The sequence below is a fragment of the Tamandua tetradactyla genome, chromosome 4, assembly GCF_023851605.1.
Source record: "Tamandua tetradactyla isolate mTamTet1 chromosome 4, mTamTet1.pri, whole genome shotgun sequence".
Classification (NCBI taxonomy): Eukaryota; Metazoa; Chordata; class Mammalia; order Pilosa; family Myrmecophagidae; genus Tamandua; species Tamandua tetradactyla.
This window is the reverse complement of record NC_135330.1, coordinates 70,775,659-70,790,518: the sequence shown is the minus strand read 5'-3', so window position 1 is coordinate 70,790,518 and position 14,860 is coordinate 70,775,659. Positions and strand designations below refer to the sequence as shown.

Genomic DNA, 14,860 nt, shown 5'->3' with positions numbered 1-14,860 from the left:
CCCAGCCCATGCATTCTGCATTCCCCCCCCCCACGAAAAGCAATCAAAAAGCCAAACAAACAAAAATTTAACAAATGGTGCTCCTATAATGGGATACTCACATGGAAAAAGAATGAAATGTGACATACAGCATACCAAAAAAAAAGATACCACCTACAGTTGGGTGGGTCACATCTCCATGGAAATAGTCGGAAAGATTCTACCCAGCAATATTGAATGAGGATTAAAGAACTTGGCTTTTCTGGGGTACACAACAGATTTAAACCCAGCACAGGGTGAACCCCAAGACTGAGGGCTCAGCCTATTGATTTTGTTGTCTCTTCCTGCTTGCAAGAATATCAGAAATTCTCCACATGGGAAAGTTTAATATTTCATCCTTTCTCTCCAGTCCCCCAAGTATACTTTTCAAATACTTCTTTATTCACTGCCCAAATATATATTGGGCATCATGCTAACCTGGACAAACAAACAAAATCTCATGCCCTGTGCAAGATTCTATGTACTTATGATGTTAAACTAAACTGACCATACAAGTTAAGTTATAAAATGTACTACCTAAAATATAAATTTTGTACCAAATAAACATCTCTCCCTTTAGTCCCACACAGAAGTTGAAGTTTTAAAATATGGATGAAATCATCATTTAACTTGTAGGTGGATATACCTTAGTTCTTTCCAGATCAGCCGCATTCATATCTCTAGTCAAAGTCTGATCACTTTTTCAACAGTTCCTATATGGGATACTGCTAACTTTTATGGCTTCAGAGCTCTAACTTTTAGTCTTCGGTGTCACATAAATACCCTAAGTTTCTGGGACTGACCAGGTTATAACCAAACAGCTCAGAATCTCAGAATTTAGAAATAACAGTGACAACTCCTGAATGTATGTGACTGCTGTAAGAGCTTACAATCTAGGACCCTTTACAGTAGGCCCCGACCTGATATCCCATGCTTTCAACTTCAGCTTACTGAGTTTTTATATTATTGTTAGTCCATATGGTTGAGGCATCATAATATTTGTCTTTTGTTCCTGACATTTCATTCAACATACAGTCCTTAAGTTTCAACACCTAATAATTGCATGCCTCACAACTTCATTCATTCTTGTGGCTGCTCAGTAGTCCATTTTATGTATATACTACATTTCCCCCTTCCATTCCTCAGTCTTCGTATCCTTAGGCCACTCCATCCATTGTGGATTGTGAACATTGCTGCCATAGCACCAGCGTGCAAATGTCCATTCGTGTCCCCACACTCAGTTCCTCCAGGTATATACTGAGCAACGAGGTTTCAGGATCATATGGCAACCCCACCCCTAGCCTCCTGTGGATCTACCTCCAAGGGGCTGCACCTCTCATTTCCCTACCTATAGTGAATACATACACCTCTTTCTCTGCATTTTCTCTAGCACTTATTTCTGTTCATTTTTAAACAGTTTTATTCACATATCATATAGTCCAACCTAAGTGTAGAGACATGCCTTGGCCACCATACTCTATCCGAAGACATTTCCTTTTTTTCCACAAAAAAATTCATATTGCTTTCCCATGCCCCTGCCTGCTGACCTTTTGTTTTGGCATAATGCCTTTGTTACAGCCAGTGGAAGTGTTACTGTTGACTACAGACCCCAGCTTGCATTGATTGTACTTTTCCCCATAAACCATCTATTTTCAACACCCTGCAATATTAACATTCATTTGTTCTCCGTCATGCAAAAATGTTCTCTAGGCATTCCTAAATTATACCTTCTCAGTCTTTATCCTCTTTTTTTCCTATTGGTTTCCTACATGCCCCCAGCCCTTCTCCCTCAATCATAATCACATTCAGCTTCATTCGATATACTTATATTATTGTGCTACAATCAGGTGATATTGTGCTCTCCATTTCTGATTTTTTATAATCACTTCTGTCACACAATCTATATTCCTTCAGCACTGATTGCCCAATCTTTAGCCTATTTCTATCTCCTGATAACCTGTGTTCTTAACTTCAATTTTCTAAGTTCAATCATTAATGTAAGTTCATATTAGTGAGACCATACAATACATGTCCTTTTGTTTCTGGCTAATTTCATTCAACATAATATCCTCAAGGTTCATCCATGTTGTTACATGCTTCATAACTTTATTCTGTCCTACAGCTGCATAATTTTCCATCGTATGTATATACTACAGCTTGTTTAGCCACTTTTCTGTTGATGGACATTTGGGCTGTTTCCAGCTCTTGGCAATCATAAATAATGCTGCTATAAATATTGGTGTGCAAATGTACATTTGGGTTTTGCTCTCAGGTCCTCTAACTATATACTTAGTAGTGGGATTGCTGGATCATATGGCAATTCTATACTTTGCTTCCTGAGGAAGCACCAAACTGCCTTCCAGAGCAGTTGTACCATTTTACATTCCCACCAACAGTGAATAAGTGTGTCTCTTTCTCCACATCCTCTCGAGCACTTGTCATTTTCTGTTTTTTTGATAATTGCCATTCTAGTGGGTGTCAGATGATGTCTCATTGTGGTTTTGATTTGCATTTCTCTAAAATCCACTGAAGTTGAGCATCTTTCATGTGCCTATTAGCCACTTACATTTCCTCTTCTGAGAAGTGTCTGTTCACGTCTTTTGCCCATTTTTTAATTTGGTTGCTTTTTTTGTTGTTGAGTTGAAGAATCTCTTTATATATTCTGGATATTAAACCCTTATCTGATATGTGGTTTCCAAATATTGTCTCTCATTGCATAGGCTGCCTTTATACTTTCTTGACAAAGTTTTTTGATGTACAGAGTATTTAATTTTGAGGAATTCCCATGATCTGTTTCTTTTTTCAGTGCTCATGCTTTGGGTATGTGGTCTAGGAATCTGCCTCCTATTACAGATTTATGAGATATTTCCCTACATTTTCTTCTAAAAGTTTTATGGTTTTGGCTCTAATGTTTAGGTCTTTGAGTTAATTTTTCTATAAGGTATGAGATATGGATCCTCTTTCATTCTTTTGCATATGGATATCCAGTTCTCCAAGTACCATTTTTTGAAGTGGCTGCTCTGTCTTGGGGGTGGTTGGCTTGACCACCTTATCAAAGATCAATTGTCCATAGATGAGAGGGTCTATTTCTGGACACTATTCAATTCTATTGGTCAGTATATCTGTCTTTATGCCAGTACATACTGTTTTGACCACTGTAGCTTTGTAATAGGCTTTAAAATTAGGTAGTGTGAGACCTCCCACTTCATTTTTCTTTCTCAAGCTATTTTTGGTTATTCAGGGCACCCTGCCCTTCCAGATAAATTTGGTTATTTGTTTTTCTATTTCTGCACAGTAAGTTGTTGGGATTTTTATTGGTACTTTGTTGATCTATAAATCAATTTGGGTAGCACTGGCATCTTAACTCTATTCAGTCTTCCAGTCAATGAACATGGTATGCCCTTCCATTTATTTACATCTTCCCTAATTTCTTTTAGCAATTTCTTGTAGTTTTCTGTGTATAGGTCTTCTGTCAACCTAGCTAAAGGTCCATCGATTTTACTGATTTTCTCAAAGAACCAACTTTTTGTTTTGTAGATTTTGTTTTTATGTTCTCAATTTCATTTATTACAGCTCTAATCTTCATTATTTCTTTCCTTTAGTTTGCTTTGGGGTTAATTTGCTGTTATTTCTCTAGTTCTTCCCAGTGAACAGTTAATTCCGAGATGTGTACTCTTTCTTTTCTTTTGATATAGGCATTTAAGGCAATAAATTTTCCTTTTTGCCCTGCCTTTGCTGAATCCCATAAATTTTGATATGTTCTGATTTCATTTTCATTTGCTGAGCCAGTTTGAAAGGATGTGTGTACCCTAAAAAAGCCATGTTTTAATCCTAATCCCATTTTGTGAAGGCAGCCGTTTCTTCTAATCTCTATTCAGTACTGTATGTTTGAATCTGTAATTAGATTATTTTGATTGAGATATGACACAATCAAGAGTGGTTGTTACGCTGAATTAAGTAGAGACATGTCTCCACCCATTAGGGTGAATCTTGATTCCTTTACTGAAATCCTATAAAAGAGGAAACATTTTGGAGAAAGCTAGAGATTCCGAGAGAGCAGAGAATGACATAGCCACGAGAAGCAGAGTCCACCAACTAGCGACCTTTGGAGATGGAGAAGGAAAATGCCTCCCAGGGAGCTTTATGAAACAGGAAACCAGGAGAGAAAGCTAGCAGATGATGCCATGTTCGCCAAGTAACTTTCTAGATGAGAGAGAAACCCTGAACTTCATTGGCCTTCTTGAACCAAGGTATCTTTCCCTGGATGTCTTAGATTGGACATTTCTATATATTTGTTTCAGTTGGAACATTTTCTTGGCCTTAGAACTGTAAACTAGCAGCTTATTAAATTCCCCTTTTTAAAGACCATTCCATTTCTGGTGTATTGCATTCTAGCAGCTAGCAAACTAGAACATTTGCCTTGAGATATTTACTGATTTCTCTTGTTATTTCTTCCTTGACCCACTGGTTGTTTAAGACTATGTTATTTAGCCTCCATATATTTGTTAATTTTCAGGTACTCTGCCTGTTACTAACTTCCAACTTTATTCTGTTATGATCTGAGAAAGTGTTTTGTATTATTTCAGTCTTTTTAAATTCAGTGAGACTTGCTTTGTGACCCAGCATATGGTCTATCCTTGAGAATGATCTATGAGCACTTGAGAAAAAGGTGAATCCTGCTGTTGTGGGGTATAATGTTTTGTTAATGTCTGTTAAGTCTAGTCCTTTTATTGTATTATTCAAATTCTCTGTTTCTTTACTGATCCTCTGTTCTATCCATTGATGAGAGCAGGGAATTTAAGTCTCCTACTGTTATGGTGGAGGTGTCTGTTTCTCCCTTCAGTGTTGTCAGTGTTTACCTTATGTACTTTGGAGCACTCTGGCTTAGTGCATAAATATTTATGATTGTTATGTTTTCTTGTTGAATTTCTTCTTTGTCTCTTTTAATTGTTTTACATTTGAAGTCTAAGTTGTTGGATAATAGTACAGCTATTCCTGCTGTTTTCTGATTGTTGTTTGCATGAAATATCTTTTCCCATTCTTTCACTCTCAACTTCTTTTTGTCCTTGGGTTTAAAGTGAGTATCCTGTAGATGGCATATAGATGTTTCCTGCTTTTTAATTCATTCTGCCAGTCTGTGTCTTTTGATTGGGGAGTTGAATCCATTAACATTTAATGTTATTACTGTAACAGCAGTACTTTCTTCTCTCATTTTATATTTTTGATTTTGTATGTCATGTCTAATTTTGTTTGTTTGTTTGTTTTACCTTTACTTATAGTCTTCATTTCTACATTCTTCTCCTAACCTCTCATTCCTGTTTTTTCCTTTTTGCCTGTAGTGCTCCCTTTAATATTTCTTGCAGGGCTGGTCTCTTAGAAATTCTCTCAGTGATTGTTTGTTTGAAAATATCTTAATCTTCCCCTCATTTTTAAAAAAAATCTCCCCCTCATTTTTGAAGATCACTGTTTCTGGATATAGAATTCTTGGTTGGCAGTTTTTCTCTTTTAGTATCTTAAGTGTATCATACCACTGACTTCTTGCCTCCATGGTTTCTGCTGAGAAATCCACATAAAGTCTTATTGGGCTTCCCTTGTATGTGATATATTGCTTTTCTCTTGCTGCTTTCAAAATTCTCTCTTTCTCTTTGACATTTGACAATCTGATTAGTAAGTGTCTTGGAGTATGTCTGTTTGGATGCATTCTGTTTGGGGTATGCTGTACTTCTTGAATCTGTAGTTTTATGTCTTTCATAAGAGATAGGAAATTTTCAGTGATTATTTCCTCCATTAGTCTTTCTTCTGCTTAGCCTTCCTTTTCTCCTTCTGGGATACCCAGAATATGTAGATTCATGCACTTAGTGTTGTTGTTGAATTCCCTGAGACCCTGCTCATATTTTTCTATTCTTTTTCCTATATTTTCTCTTGTGTGTCAGATTTCAGATGTCTAGTCCTCTAGGTCACTAATCCTTCCTTCTGCCTCTTCAAATCTACTGTTGTAGGTTTCCATTGTTATTTTTCATCTCTTCTATTGTGTGTTTCATTCCCATAAGTTCTGTAATTTTTTTTTCAAACTTTCATTTTTTTTGGTTTGCCCAATGTCTTTTTTACATTCTCCCTTAACTTGTTGATTTTTGATAAAATTTTCCATATTTGTTCGAATATTCTGAATTAATTGTTTCATCTCCTGTATCTCATTTGAATCACTGGTTTGTTCCTTTGACTGGGCCATATCTTCAATTATCCTAGTATGACTCATTATTTTTTGCTTCTGTCTAGGGATTTGATTTCCTTAATTAGTTTATTCTGGAAGTTGTTTTCACTCTTTTACCTAGGATTTCCTGCTGGATAGCTTTGTTCTCTATCTGTTCTTTGACATCAAATTCAACTTATTCTAAACCTTTAGCCTAGGTACTATTTAACTGATCAGAATTTTTCAGTTCTTATTCTTTGTTTCTTGCCTTGCCTATATGGAGCCTTGTTTTCCCTCAGATCTTATAGACCCTGCTCATTTCTTCCCATGCCAGACAGGCCCATGTCTCAGGAGGAAAGAGTCACCAGCATCAGTTTTCCCTGAGAATGAGACCCAGCAGGTTGTCAGACTTTCCTATGAAACCTCCAGACTCTGTGCTTTTCCTATTCTGCCCAGCATGTGGTGCTTGTCTGCCTGCAGTTTCCCAGCAGTATATGTGATGCCTTTAATTTCAGCAGAGTTTCTGTGCCAGAATGTGATTGAGACAGAGAAGAGGTTGTAGGTTGGCATTAATTGTTTCAATTTTCTAGTCCCTGGGATTTGAATTCCTCCAAGGTTGGATTTCACTTGAGTTGGGCCCCTCCTTCCTCTTGGGGAATATAAAACCTTTAGGGAATTAACTCCTTTCACCTGACTGGTTACTTTGTCTCTCAGAGAAGCTTAATTCCGCCCTTGCCTGGGGCAGTGCTAGAGCCTGCAGGGGTGTCCAGCTTTTACCAATCTGTTAAAGAGCAGAAAAAAAGCAAAAAAAACACAAAAAAACAAGTCGGACCCCCATTCCTCAGGTTTGTCAATCAAGAACTTAAGTTGGTACATGGCCCTGTGTATCTTCAGGCTCTTTGTGCCCCCTTTTCTTGGGGTCCAGCCCTTTTCCAGTATGTTGTGTTGTCCAACTCAAAAAACCTCTGTTTTGTTTTGTTTTTTTCCCACCAGCCCCACCCCCTCTCTGCTGGGCCAAAAACTCCTAGTACCTTTAGTGCTTAGTCCAGGTGTATCTTTGCTAGGGCCCTATTTTCAGTAATCAGAATTTGTTAATTAATTCTGCTTTTGGAGCTTGGTTGAGCTTAGCCCTTGATACTAGTAAAATCTGTTCCCCACCCCCCCACCAACCAGCATGGCCAGGGGTGCTGGCCTCTGCGGCTTGGGGGACTTACAGTTCTGTGTGGGGCGTCAGCCATTCCACCTGGTCCAGACTGGTGTACACTGCGTATCTGGTCACTGATGTGGCCCCAGCAGTTGTTCTGTCCTGCTCCTATTTACTAGCTGCTCTGGAGGATGAACTAAATTCCGCACCTCACTAAGCTGCCATCTTGCCCCCTGCCTTGTTATTTAAAGTGAATTAATGAAGACATTTTTTAAATCCCTAGTTTTAATTTCTAATACAGTAAATACTGACACATGTAACCTACACAAACAAAAACTCTTTGGGGTACTCAATGTTTAAGAGTGTAAAGGGACTCTGAGACCAAAAAAAACTGAGAATTGCTGTTGTAGAGAAAGAGCGACATGGAGACAGATGATTCAGTGGACTCTTGTAGGGCTAGGGAAGAAGGCAGAAAGTAGCAGACGGCAGTCTGAGCTGAGTTTGTATATCCCGCAGCCTTCTTCTGTAGTCTTGCTTTAGTGGCGTTAGATGCACAGTTTCACAGACCTGAGTCTGGTTTTGAGAGAGAATTGCAGAGGGGCACAGGACATGAAGCATCCACCTTGTTTGGGACTAGAGAACACAGAGCAGATCAGGGCAATTTGAAATTGGTTTTTCCACCTTTGTCTCAGAGGTGGTCTTGGTTATTAGGGGTGTGCATGTACATCAAGTGCCCTGTCTCTTCATCTACATAATTAAAACTTGTTGAATCCCCAGGGTAAGATTTGTTATAAGGGGAACACTCACGCCTCATATTACTTACCTACCACCCTTGAAGTGTGAAGGAAACACATGCAGAGAGGAAAGGCAGGGCTTTGGTCTCAAACCCCAGGATAATAATAATAAAAAGAAATTCCCTGGCTTGTTGGGCCTCCAGGGAGAAATCTTTATTTGCTGAAAGAGGCCAGTTGCTCTTTTTACCCAAACTCCCCTGACTCAAGCAGGGAAAGAGGCCAGCCAGAGGCACAGCAGGTGAGTTAGGCAGAGTTGAGTGCTGAATGGAGCCACCCATCTCTTGCCTACTTGGTTGGTCTGGGCAGCTCCTCCCAGGTTCAGTTGACTCATTAGCAGCAGGAAAGTTACAAGGGACCCTGAGTGCACACCAAAGCAAGTGAGCTTGAAGACCAGACCTTCCTGTACCCAGCCACGTGGAAAGAAATGTCCCCAGGGGCCACACCAGATGGCCTCCCATCTATTTACCATTTGCCAAAAACCCTAAAAGCCATGCCTGCACTGTACCCCAAAGTAACAGCATTCCTTCTGGGGAGGCAGGGCTGTTCTTATCCTGGGGACCATGGGTGAATTCAGAGGATCCTTAAATGACCAGAATTGGGTGGTACTATTTTCTGGGGACAAGGTCTAGAGTTTTCATCAAATTTTCAAAAGTTGGGGGAGGTCCCTGTTCAAGAAAGTTAAGAATTGCTGTCTCAGAGGCTAGTTGAGTAGACAAAGACAAAGACAAAGACCATGGGCTGCCTTGTCTTCCTCCCCAGCAGCATCCTGGACTTCTCTTCTGCTTCCTATACCCCAGCCATACAGGCTTTCTTTGAGTTCTTCTAAGGCAGGCCTCTCTTTCTCTCTGGTCAGAGGGCCTTTGCACAAGCTATTCAAAAATAAGCATCCACTAAATTATAACCCTCATTTGATTGATTTTTCTTTTTTTCCCTATAAGTTCATTCAGTAACATTAATTCAGCAGACAGAGTTGTTCCCCATGCCAGGCTCAATAGTAGGGCTGAGGAGTAAAGTCATGAACAAGGCCAGGGTTGTGCATGTAAATCAAGTGCCCTGTCTCTTCATCTTCAGAATTAAAATTTCTGTGAAATCCCCTGTTTTTAATTATAAATCAAGTAATCACACAAATATATGTCCATAATTTCAAACCAGGTGTTGCTCTGAAGGAAAGAAACCTTGGTTGTTCTATGAGGGTTATAATTTAGTGGATGCTTATTTTTGAATAGGTAGTGCATTCACATGGTTCAAAAACCCAAAAGAATTAGGTAATGAAAAATCTCATTTTTTCTGCCAGCCGCTCCCTGTAGGCCAGATATGTTTTACTGACTGTTGAGTGAGCCCACTGTTTGCAGATTGGGAAGCTAGGGGAGAGCTTGTCTGAAGATGTGACACTTGAAAGGAAATTTGAAGCATGAATATGTATTAACTGAGTGACTGCTGGGGATAGAGGAAGCATTCTGGATAGAGGTAATAGCTTGTGCAAAGGCCCTCTGACCAGAGAGAGAGAGAGGCCTGCCTTAGAAGAACTCAAAGAAAACCTGTATGGCTGGGGTATAGGAAGCAGAAGAGAAGTCCAGGATGCTGCTGGGGAGGAAGACAAGGCAGCCCATGGTCTTATAACCTGCTTATAAGATTATAGACTTTACATAAGAGCTCTGGGAAGCCATTGCCAGATGTTTAAGTAGGAGAGGTAAACTTGAATCATACTTTCACTTTGAAAATATCCTATTTATAGTTTGGAGAATAGATTGGAAGGGAAAGCAGTTAATAGGCTCTCAGTTAGTTCTGAGAGCCAAACTGATATCATTTAGGGTCACTGATGAACAAAGAGCAGAAGGAACATTAGATTCTTCCTAGCAGTGGCTGCAAAAACATTGGCTGGCTGTGGTTGTTTTGATGTTTGTGCGCTTAATTTTCCTTCTTTCCTCACAACCCCTAGGATGGCTTACTCTGAGGCGCAAGGAGGTGTCCCCTGTGGTTTCATCCGCCAGAATTCCGGCAACTCCATTTCCTTGGACTTTGAGCCCAACACAGAGTATCAGTTTGTGGAGCAATTAGAAGAGCGCTACAAATGTGCTTTCTGCCACTCGGTGCTTCACAACCCCCACCAGACGGGCTGTGGGCACCGCTTCTGCCACCACTGCATCCTGTCCCTGAGGTGAGCAGCAGGAGCATGCTGGGGTGTTTCTGGGATCTGAATGTCATCCGTGGCCACTCAGTGTAATGGCTTTCAGAATTGCTGTGGTGGCCCACGGAAGCGGCCTCCCTGAGGGCCTGAGGAGTCAGCTTCATTTCTCCTGCTCATTTATCGATAGTCACCTTTTCCTAAACTTCAGCCCACACCTGTTTCGCATGCAGAGGCAAACCTGGGTACAGTCTGTCGTGGGGAGTCAGCTCTTGGAGAGGAGCTGCGTCGCAGGGGTTCTGTCCTGGTTGCTCTGAGTTTTCCTGCCTTAGAGCAGAGGTGGTGTAGTAACACCCAGCAGGGGCCTTGCGGGCACTGATGCTGCCTCTCTGGGCAGCTGTGAGTCCTACGTCATGGTATGCTTTTCCAACTTTTCACTTTGCAGTCATTTCAAACTTCCAGGAAAGTTACAGAAATAACACACACACACAAAAACAATTCACAACTCCAATGTACCTCCTCCCATATACCTAGATTTACCTACTTTTAACTTTTTACCACATTTTTTTCTCCCTTCTACCCTTTCTCCCTCCTTCTCTATTGATCTGTTGATCTGTCTTCTAAACATCTGAAAGGTAGGTTGCATACATCCTGCTCCTTCAACACTTCATGCTTCCATGAATATTTCCTATGAACAAGTAATGACCTTATTAGGTACAATGATCACGTTCAAGCAATTTAACATTGCTATAAAGCATACAGGCTATGGTCCAAGTTTTTCAGTTGCCCCAATAATGTCCTTTTGGACATTCTGTTCTCCATTATTAGATCAAGTCCAGAATCATTGCATTTCCTTATCATTATCTTCTTAGTTTCTTTCTCTTTGGTAAAATTTTGGTAACATATAGACATATATTCTTCCCCTCTCAACCACTCCCAAGCATACAGTTCCGTGGTGGTGGCATTAATCACATTCGTAATATTAAGTTATGATCACCACCATCTGTTACCAAATCTTTTCCATCCCCCACAAACAGAAACAGTGCTGGGTCATACCATTTTGAGGGAGGAGAGCAGAAGAGGCATAGAAGCAGCCCTTTGGGCTTATAGGGTAGGAGCAGTAAACTTTTTCTTGCACCCGCCAAGATGAAAGGGAGTAACTGGATCCTTGTTATTTATGGTGTATTCTCATTCATCACCTACGTGTTCATTCAACACCTGTGTGTTGCAGGCAGTTTGCTAAGCTCTGGTGTACAGACTTGGAGCAGTAGAGGTACTACTGTGGAATAAGATCCAGTCTGTGCCCTCTGGGACCTCCCGGTCTAGTGAAGGGGATGGATTATAGTACAGTGTGATATGCAAAGGACTGTGCAAAGCTCCATGGGAGCATGGGAAGGGGCATTTAACTCTGTTTGGGGGGCTTACTATTTGAGGATAAGTAGGATTCTGTAAGCCAACTGGAAGATAGCAAGATGCTGAAGAGGAATGGAGAAGGGGCCTTCTGGGCAGAGGAAGGAGCGTATGCAAAGACAAGGAGGAAGGAAAGGTACCGGCTATGTGGGCAGAGTGAGGCTGGAGTGTCAAGCTGTACTTGGAAGAGTTATTGAGGTAAACACCTAACTTTGGCTCCATTTTTATTTTTCTCTCCAGAGAATTAAATGCGGTGCCAACCTGCCCTGTAGATAAGGAGATTATCAAATCTCAGGAGGTAAGAAAATCACTGCTTTGATTTAGCAGCTCTCTGGGCGATGGAGAAGGCAGTGTCCGCGTTCGAATTAGAGATCGAGGTTGGAGCCTGAGAGGGGAGGTGGGGACCTTCCTTGAAGCCCATATTCCTCTGCTATGGGGTCAGATCAGACCCCTCCTACCCACGTTGGAAGGAGCCTTGTTTGGGTCTTTACAGACCCCACCAAGGCTCCTCTCCTGCTGCTTCCTCACCTCCTTCTTACACTAGCTCCAGCCACATTGAACAGCTGGGAGAAATGAAACCTTTTGTTGCCTGGAATCCCCCTTCTCATCTGGTTAGTCCCTAAAAGTTCCTTTTATTTTTGTTATTTTTAATAACCGTTTTATTGAGATATAGTTTATATACCATATATGTTAGTTTCCCAGTGCTGCCATAACAAATGATCATGAAACTTGGTGGCTTAAAACAAGAGAAATTTATTTTTTTCATAGTTCTGGAGGCTAGAAGTCCAAAATTAAGCTAGTTGGCAGGGTCGTGCTCCCGTTGAAGACTCTACGGAAGAGACTTTCCCTGCTCTTTTGAGGTTCTGGTGGTTGCGGGCAATCCTTGGCCTTCCTTGGTGTGTAGCTGCATCAGTCCAGTCTCAGACTCTTTCACGTGGCCTTCTTCCCTGTCTCCTGTGTGTCCAGGCCTCCCTCTCCTTTCTCTTGTAAAGACAGCAGTGATTAGGTTTAGAGCCCCACCCCAATCCCCACATCCAGTGCAACCTCCTCTTAAACTGATTACATCGGCCAGATCACATGCTGAGATTCCAGGTGGACATGAATTTTGGAGGGACACTATTTAATTCAGTACACCATAAAATTTACCTTTTAAAATATACAATTCAGTGTTTTTTAGCATATTCAGAGTTTTACATCCATCTCCACTATCTAATTTTAGAGTATTGTCATCGTACCTAAAAGAATGCCCATACCCATTAGCAGGCACCCCCCATTCTCCCTGCTCTCCAGCTACTGACAACCACTAATTTACCTATACTGTGACTTTCACTTAGCCTAATATATTCAACGTTCATACATGTCGTAGCAGTTTCAGAACTTCATCCCTTTTCATTGTCTAATCATATTCCATTGTATGGTTAAACTGCATTTTATCATTCATCAGTTGATGGGCATTTGGGCTGTTTCCATTTTTTGGCTATTATGAATAATGCTGCACTGAACATTCATGTACAAGTTTTTGTGTGGACATCTGTTTCCAGTTTCTCTTAAGTATATACATTGGAGTGGAATTGTGGGGTTATATGGTACCTCTATGTTTAATATTCTGGGGATCTGTCAAGCTGTTTTCCAAAATGCCCACACCATTTTACAGTCTCACCAACAATGTGAGAGGGTTCCAATTTCTCTTCATCCTCACCAAAATTTGTTATTGTATATCTTCTTAATTTTACCATCTGTTTAGTATGCTAATGCTGCTGGAACACAATATACCAGAAATGGGTTGGCTTTTGTAAAGGGGATTTATTAAGTTATAAGTTTATACTTCTGAAGCCATAGAAGTAACCAAACTAAGACATCCAGAGAAAGATAACTTGACTTAAGAAAGGCCGATGACATCTGGAACACCTTTGTCAGCTGGGAAGGCAAGTGGCTGGCATCTGCTGGTCCTCTGGCTTCTGGTTTCAAACAGTTCCCCTGGGGGCATTTGCTTTCTGCATTTCTAAATATCTGTGTTGGCTCTGAGCTCCTTTCCTCTCTATGAGCTATCTTAAAGACTCCTGTAGACTAATTAAGACCCACCCTGAATGGGCAGAGTCACATCTCCATCTAAACAAAAAGTACAACCCACAATTGGGTGTGCCACATCTCCATGGAAAAATCCAGTCAGTTTCCACCCTAAACAATGGGTCTGCACCACAAGATTGGATTAGGAAAAAGAACATGGCTTTTCTAGGATACATAACATCTTCAGCCCAGTGCACCGTCCTAGTGGGTTTGAGTTGTGGTTTTGATTTCCATTTCAGTGATTAATGATGTTAAGCATCTTTTCATGTGCTTATTGGCCATTCATGTATTTTCTTTGGAAAAATGTCTATTCAAATCATTTTCTTATATTTTAATTGGGTAATTTGGCATTGTTGAGTTATAAGAATTCTTTGTATATTCTGGATACAAATCCCTGATTAGTTAAATGATTTGCAAATATTTTCTCCCAATCTCTAAGTTATCTTTTTTTTTTTTTCATAAAACAAAATTTTATGTAACTGAAGGATCCTTCCTGGGACTAGATAACTGCCTTTACAAAAGAAAAGGAGGGGAAAAAACAAAACAAAACACTGAAACCAGAATAGAATGAAATTCTAGCATTCCACATCAGCTTGTTACACATCGGTATAAACCCAGTGTCCTGACAAACAACATGTTTTTATTTTCTGTCTCATCCTAGAGTTCTAATTTTGATTCATTTCAGAAGAGACTTTGCTGGGTTAGCTTTTCATTTTCTTGACAGTGTCCTTTGAAGCACAGAAGTTTTTAATTTTGATGAAGTTCAATTTATCTCTTTTCTTTTTAATTACTTGTGCTTTTAGTGTTGTATCTAAGAAACAATGGCCTAACGAAGGCCATAAATATTTATTCCTTAAAAGCATACTTTCAACCTTAAAACATACTTTTCTTCCTTAAAGTTCTCTTCAAGTATCATCTCCTCTTGGAAGCTTTCCCTTAATCCCTAGTCTGAAACCTTTTGTTCATGCTTCTCCATACCTTTATGATGTGCTCTGAAAATGCCTACCAGACGTCTGAACTCCACCACTGTTTGTCTCACTCACTGGAGTAGGGATTGGCAAACTATAGCCCTTGGGTCAAATCCAGCCTGCCACCTGTTTTAGTACAGCCTG

At 40.3% G+C, this 14,860-nt stretch overlaps 1 protein-coding gene across 5 annotated transcripts in view; it reads left to right on the top strand.

Moving 5' to 3' along the window:
- TRAF5 (TNF receptor associated factor 5) overlaps positions 1–14,860 on the top strand; it is a 69,617-nt gene that overhangs the window by 27,582 nt on the left and 27,175 nt on the right. For all 5 annotated transcript variants that reach the window (XM_077157756.1, XM_077157755.1, XM_077157757.1 and 2 more), the window contains 2 exons: positions 10,086–10,304; positions 11,922–11,979. In XM_077157756.1, coding sequence (XP_077013871.1) covers positions 10,087–10,304; positions 11,922–11,979 — 276 coding nt within the window. In that variant the 5' untranslated portion in view covers position 10,086. The remainder of the gene's footprint in view (positions 1–10,085; positions 10,305–11,921; positions 11,980–14,860) is intronic.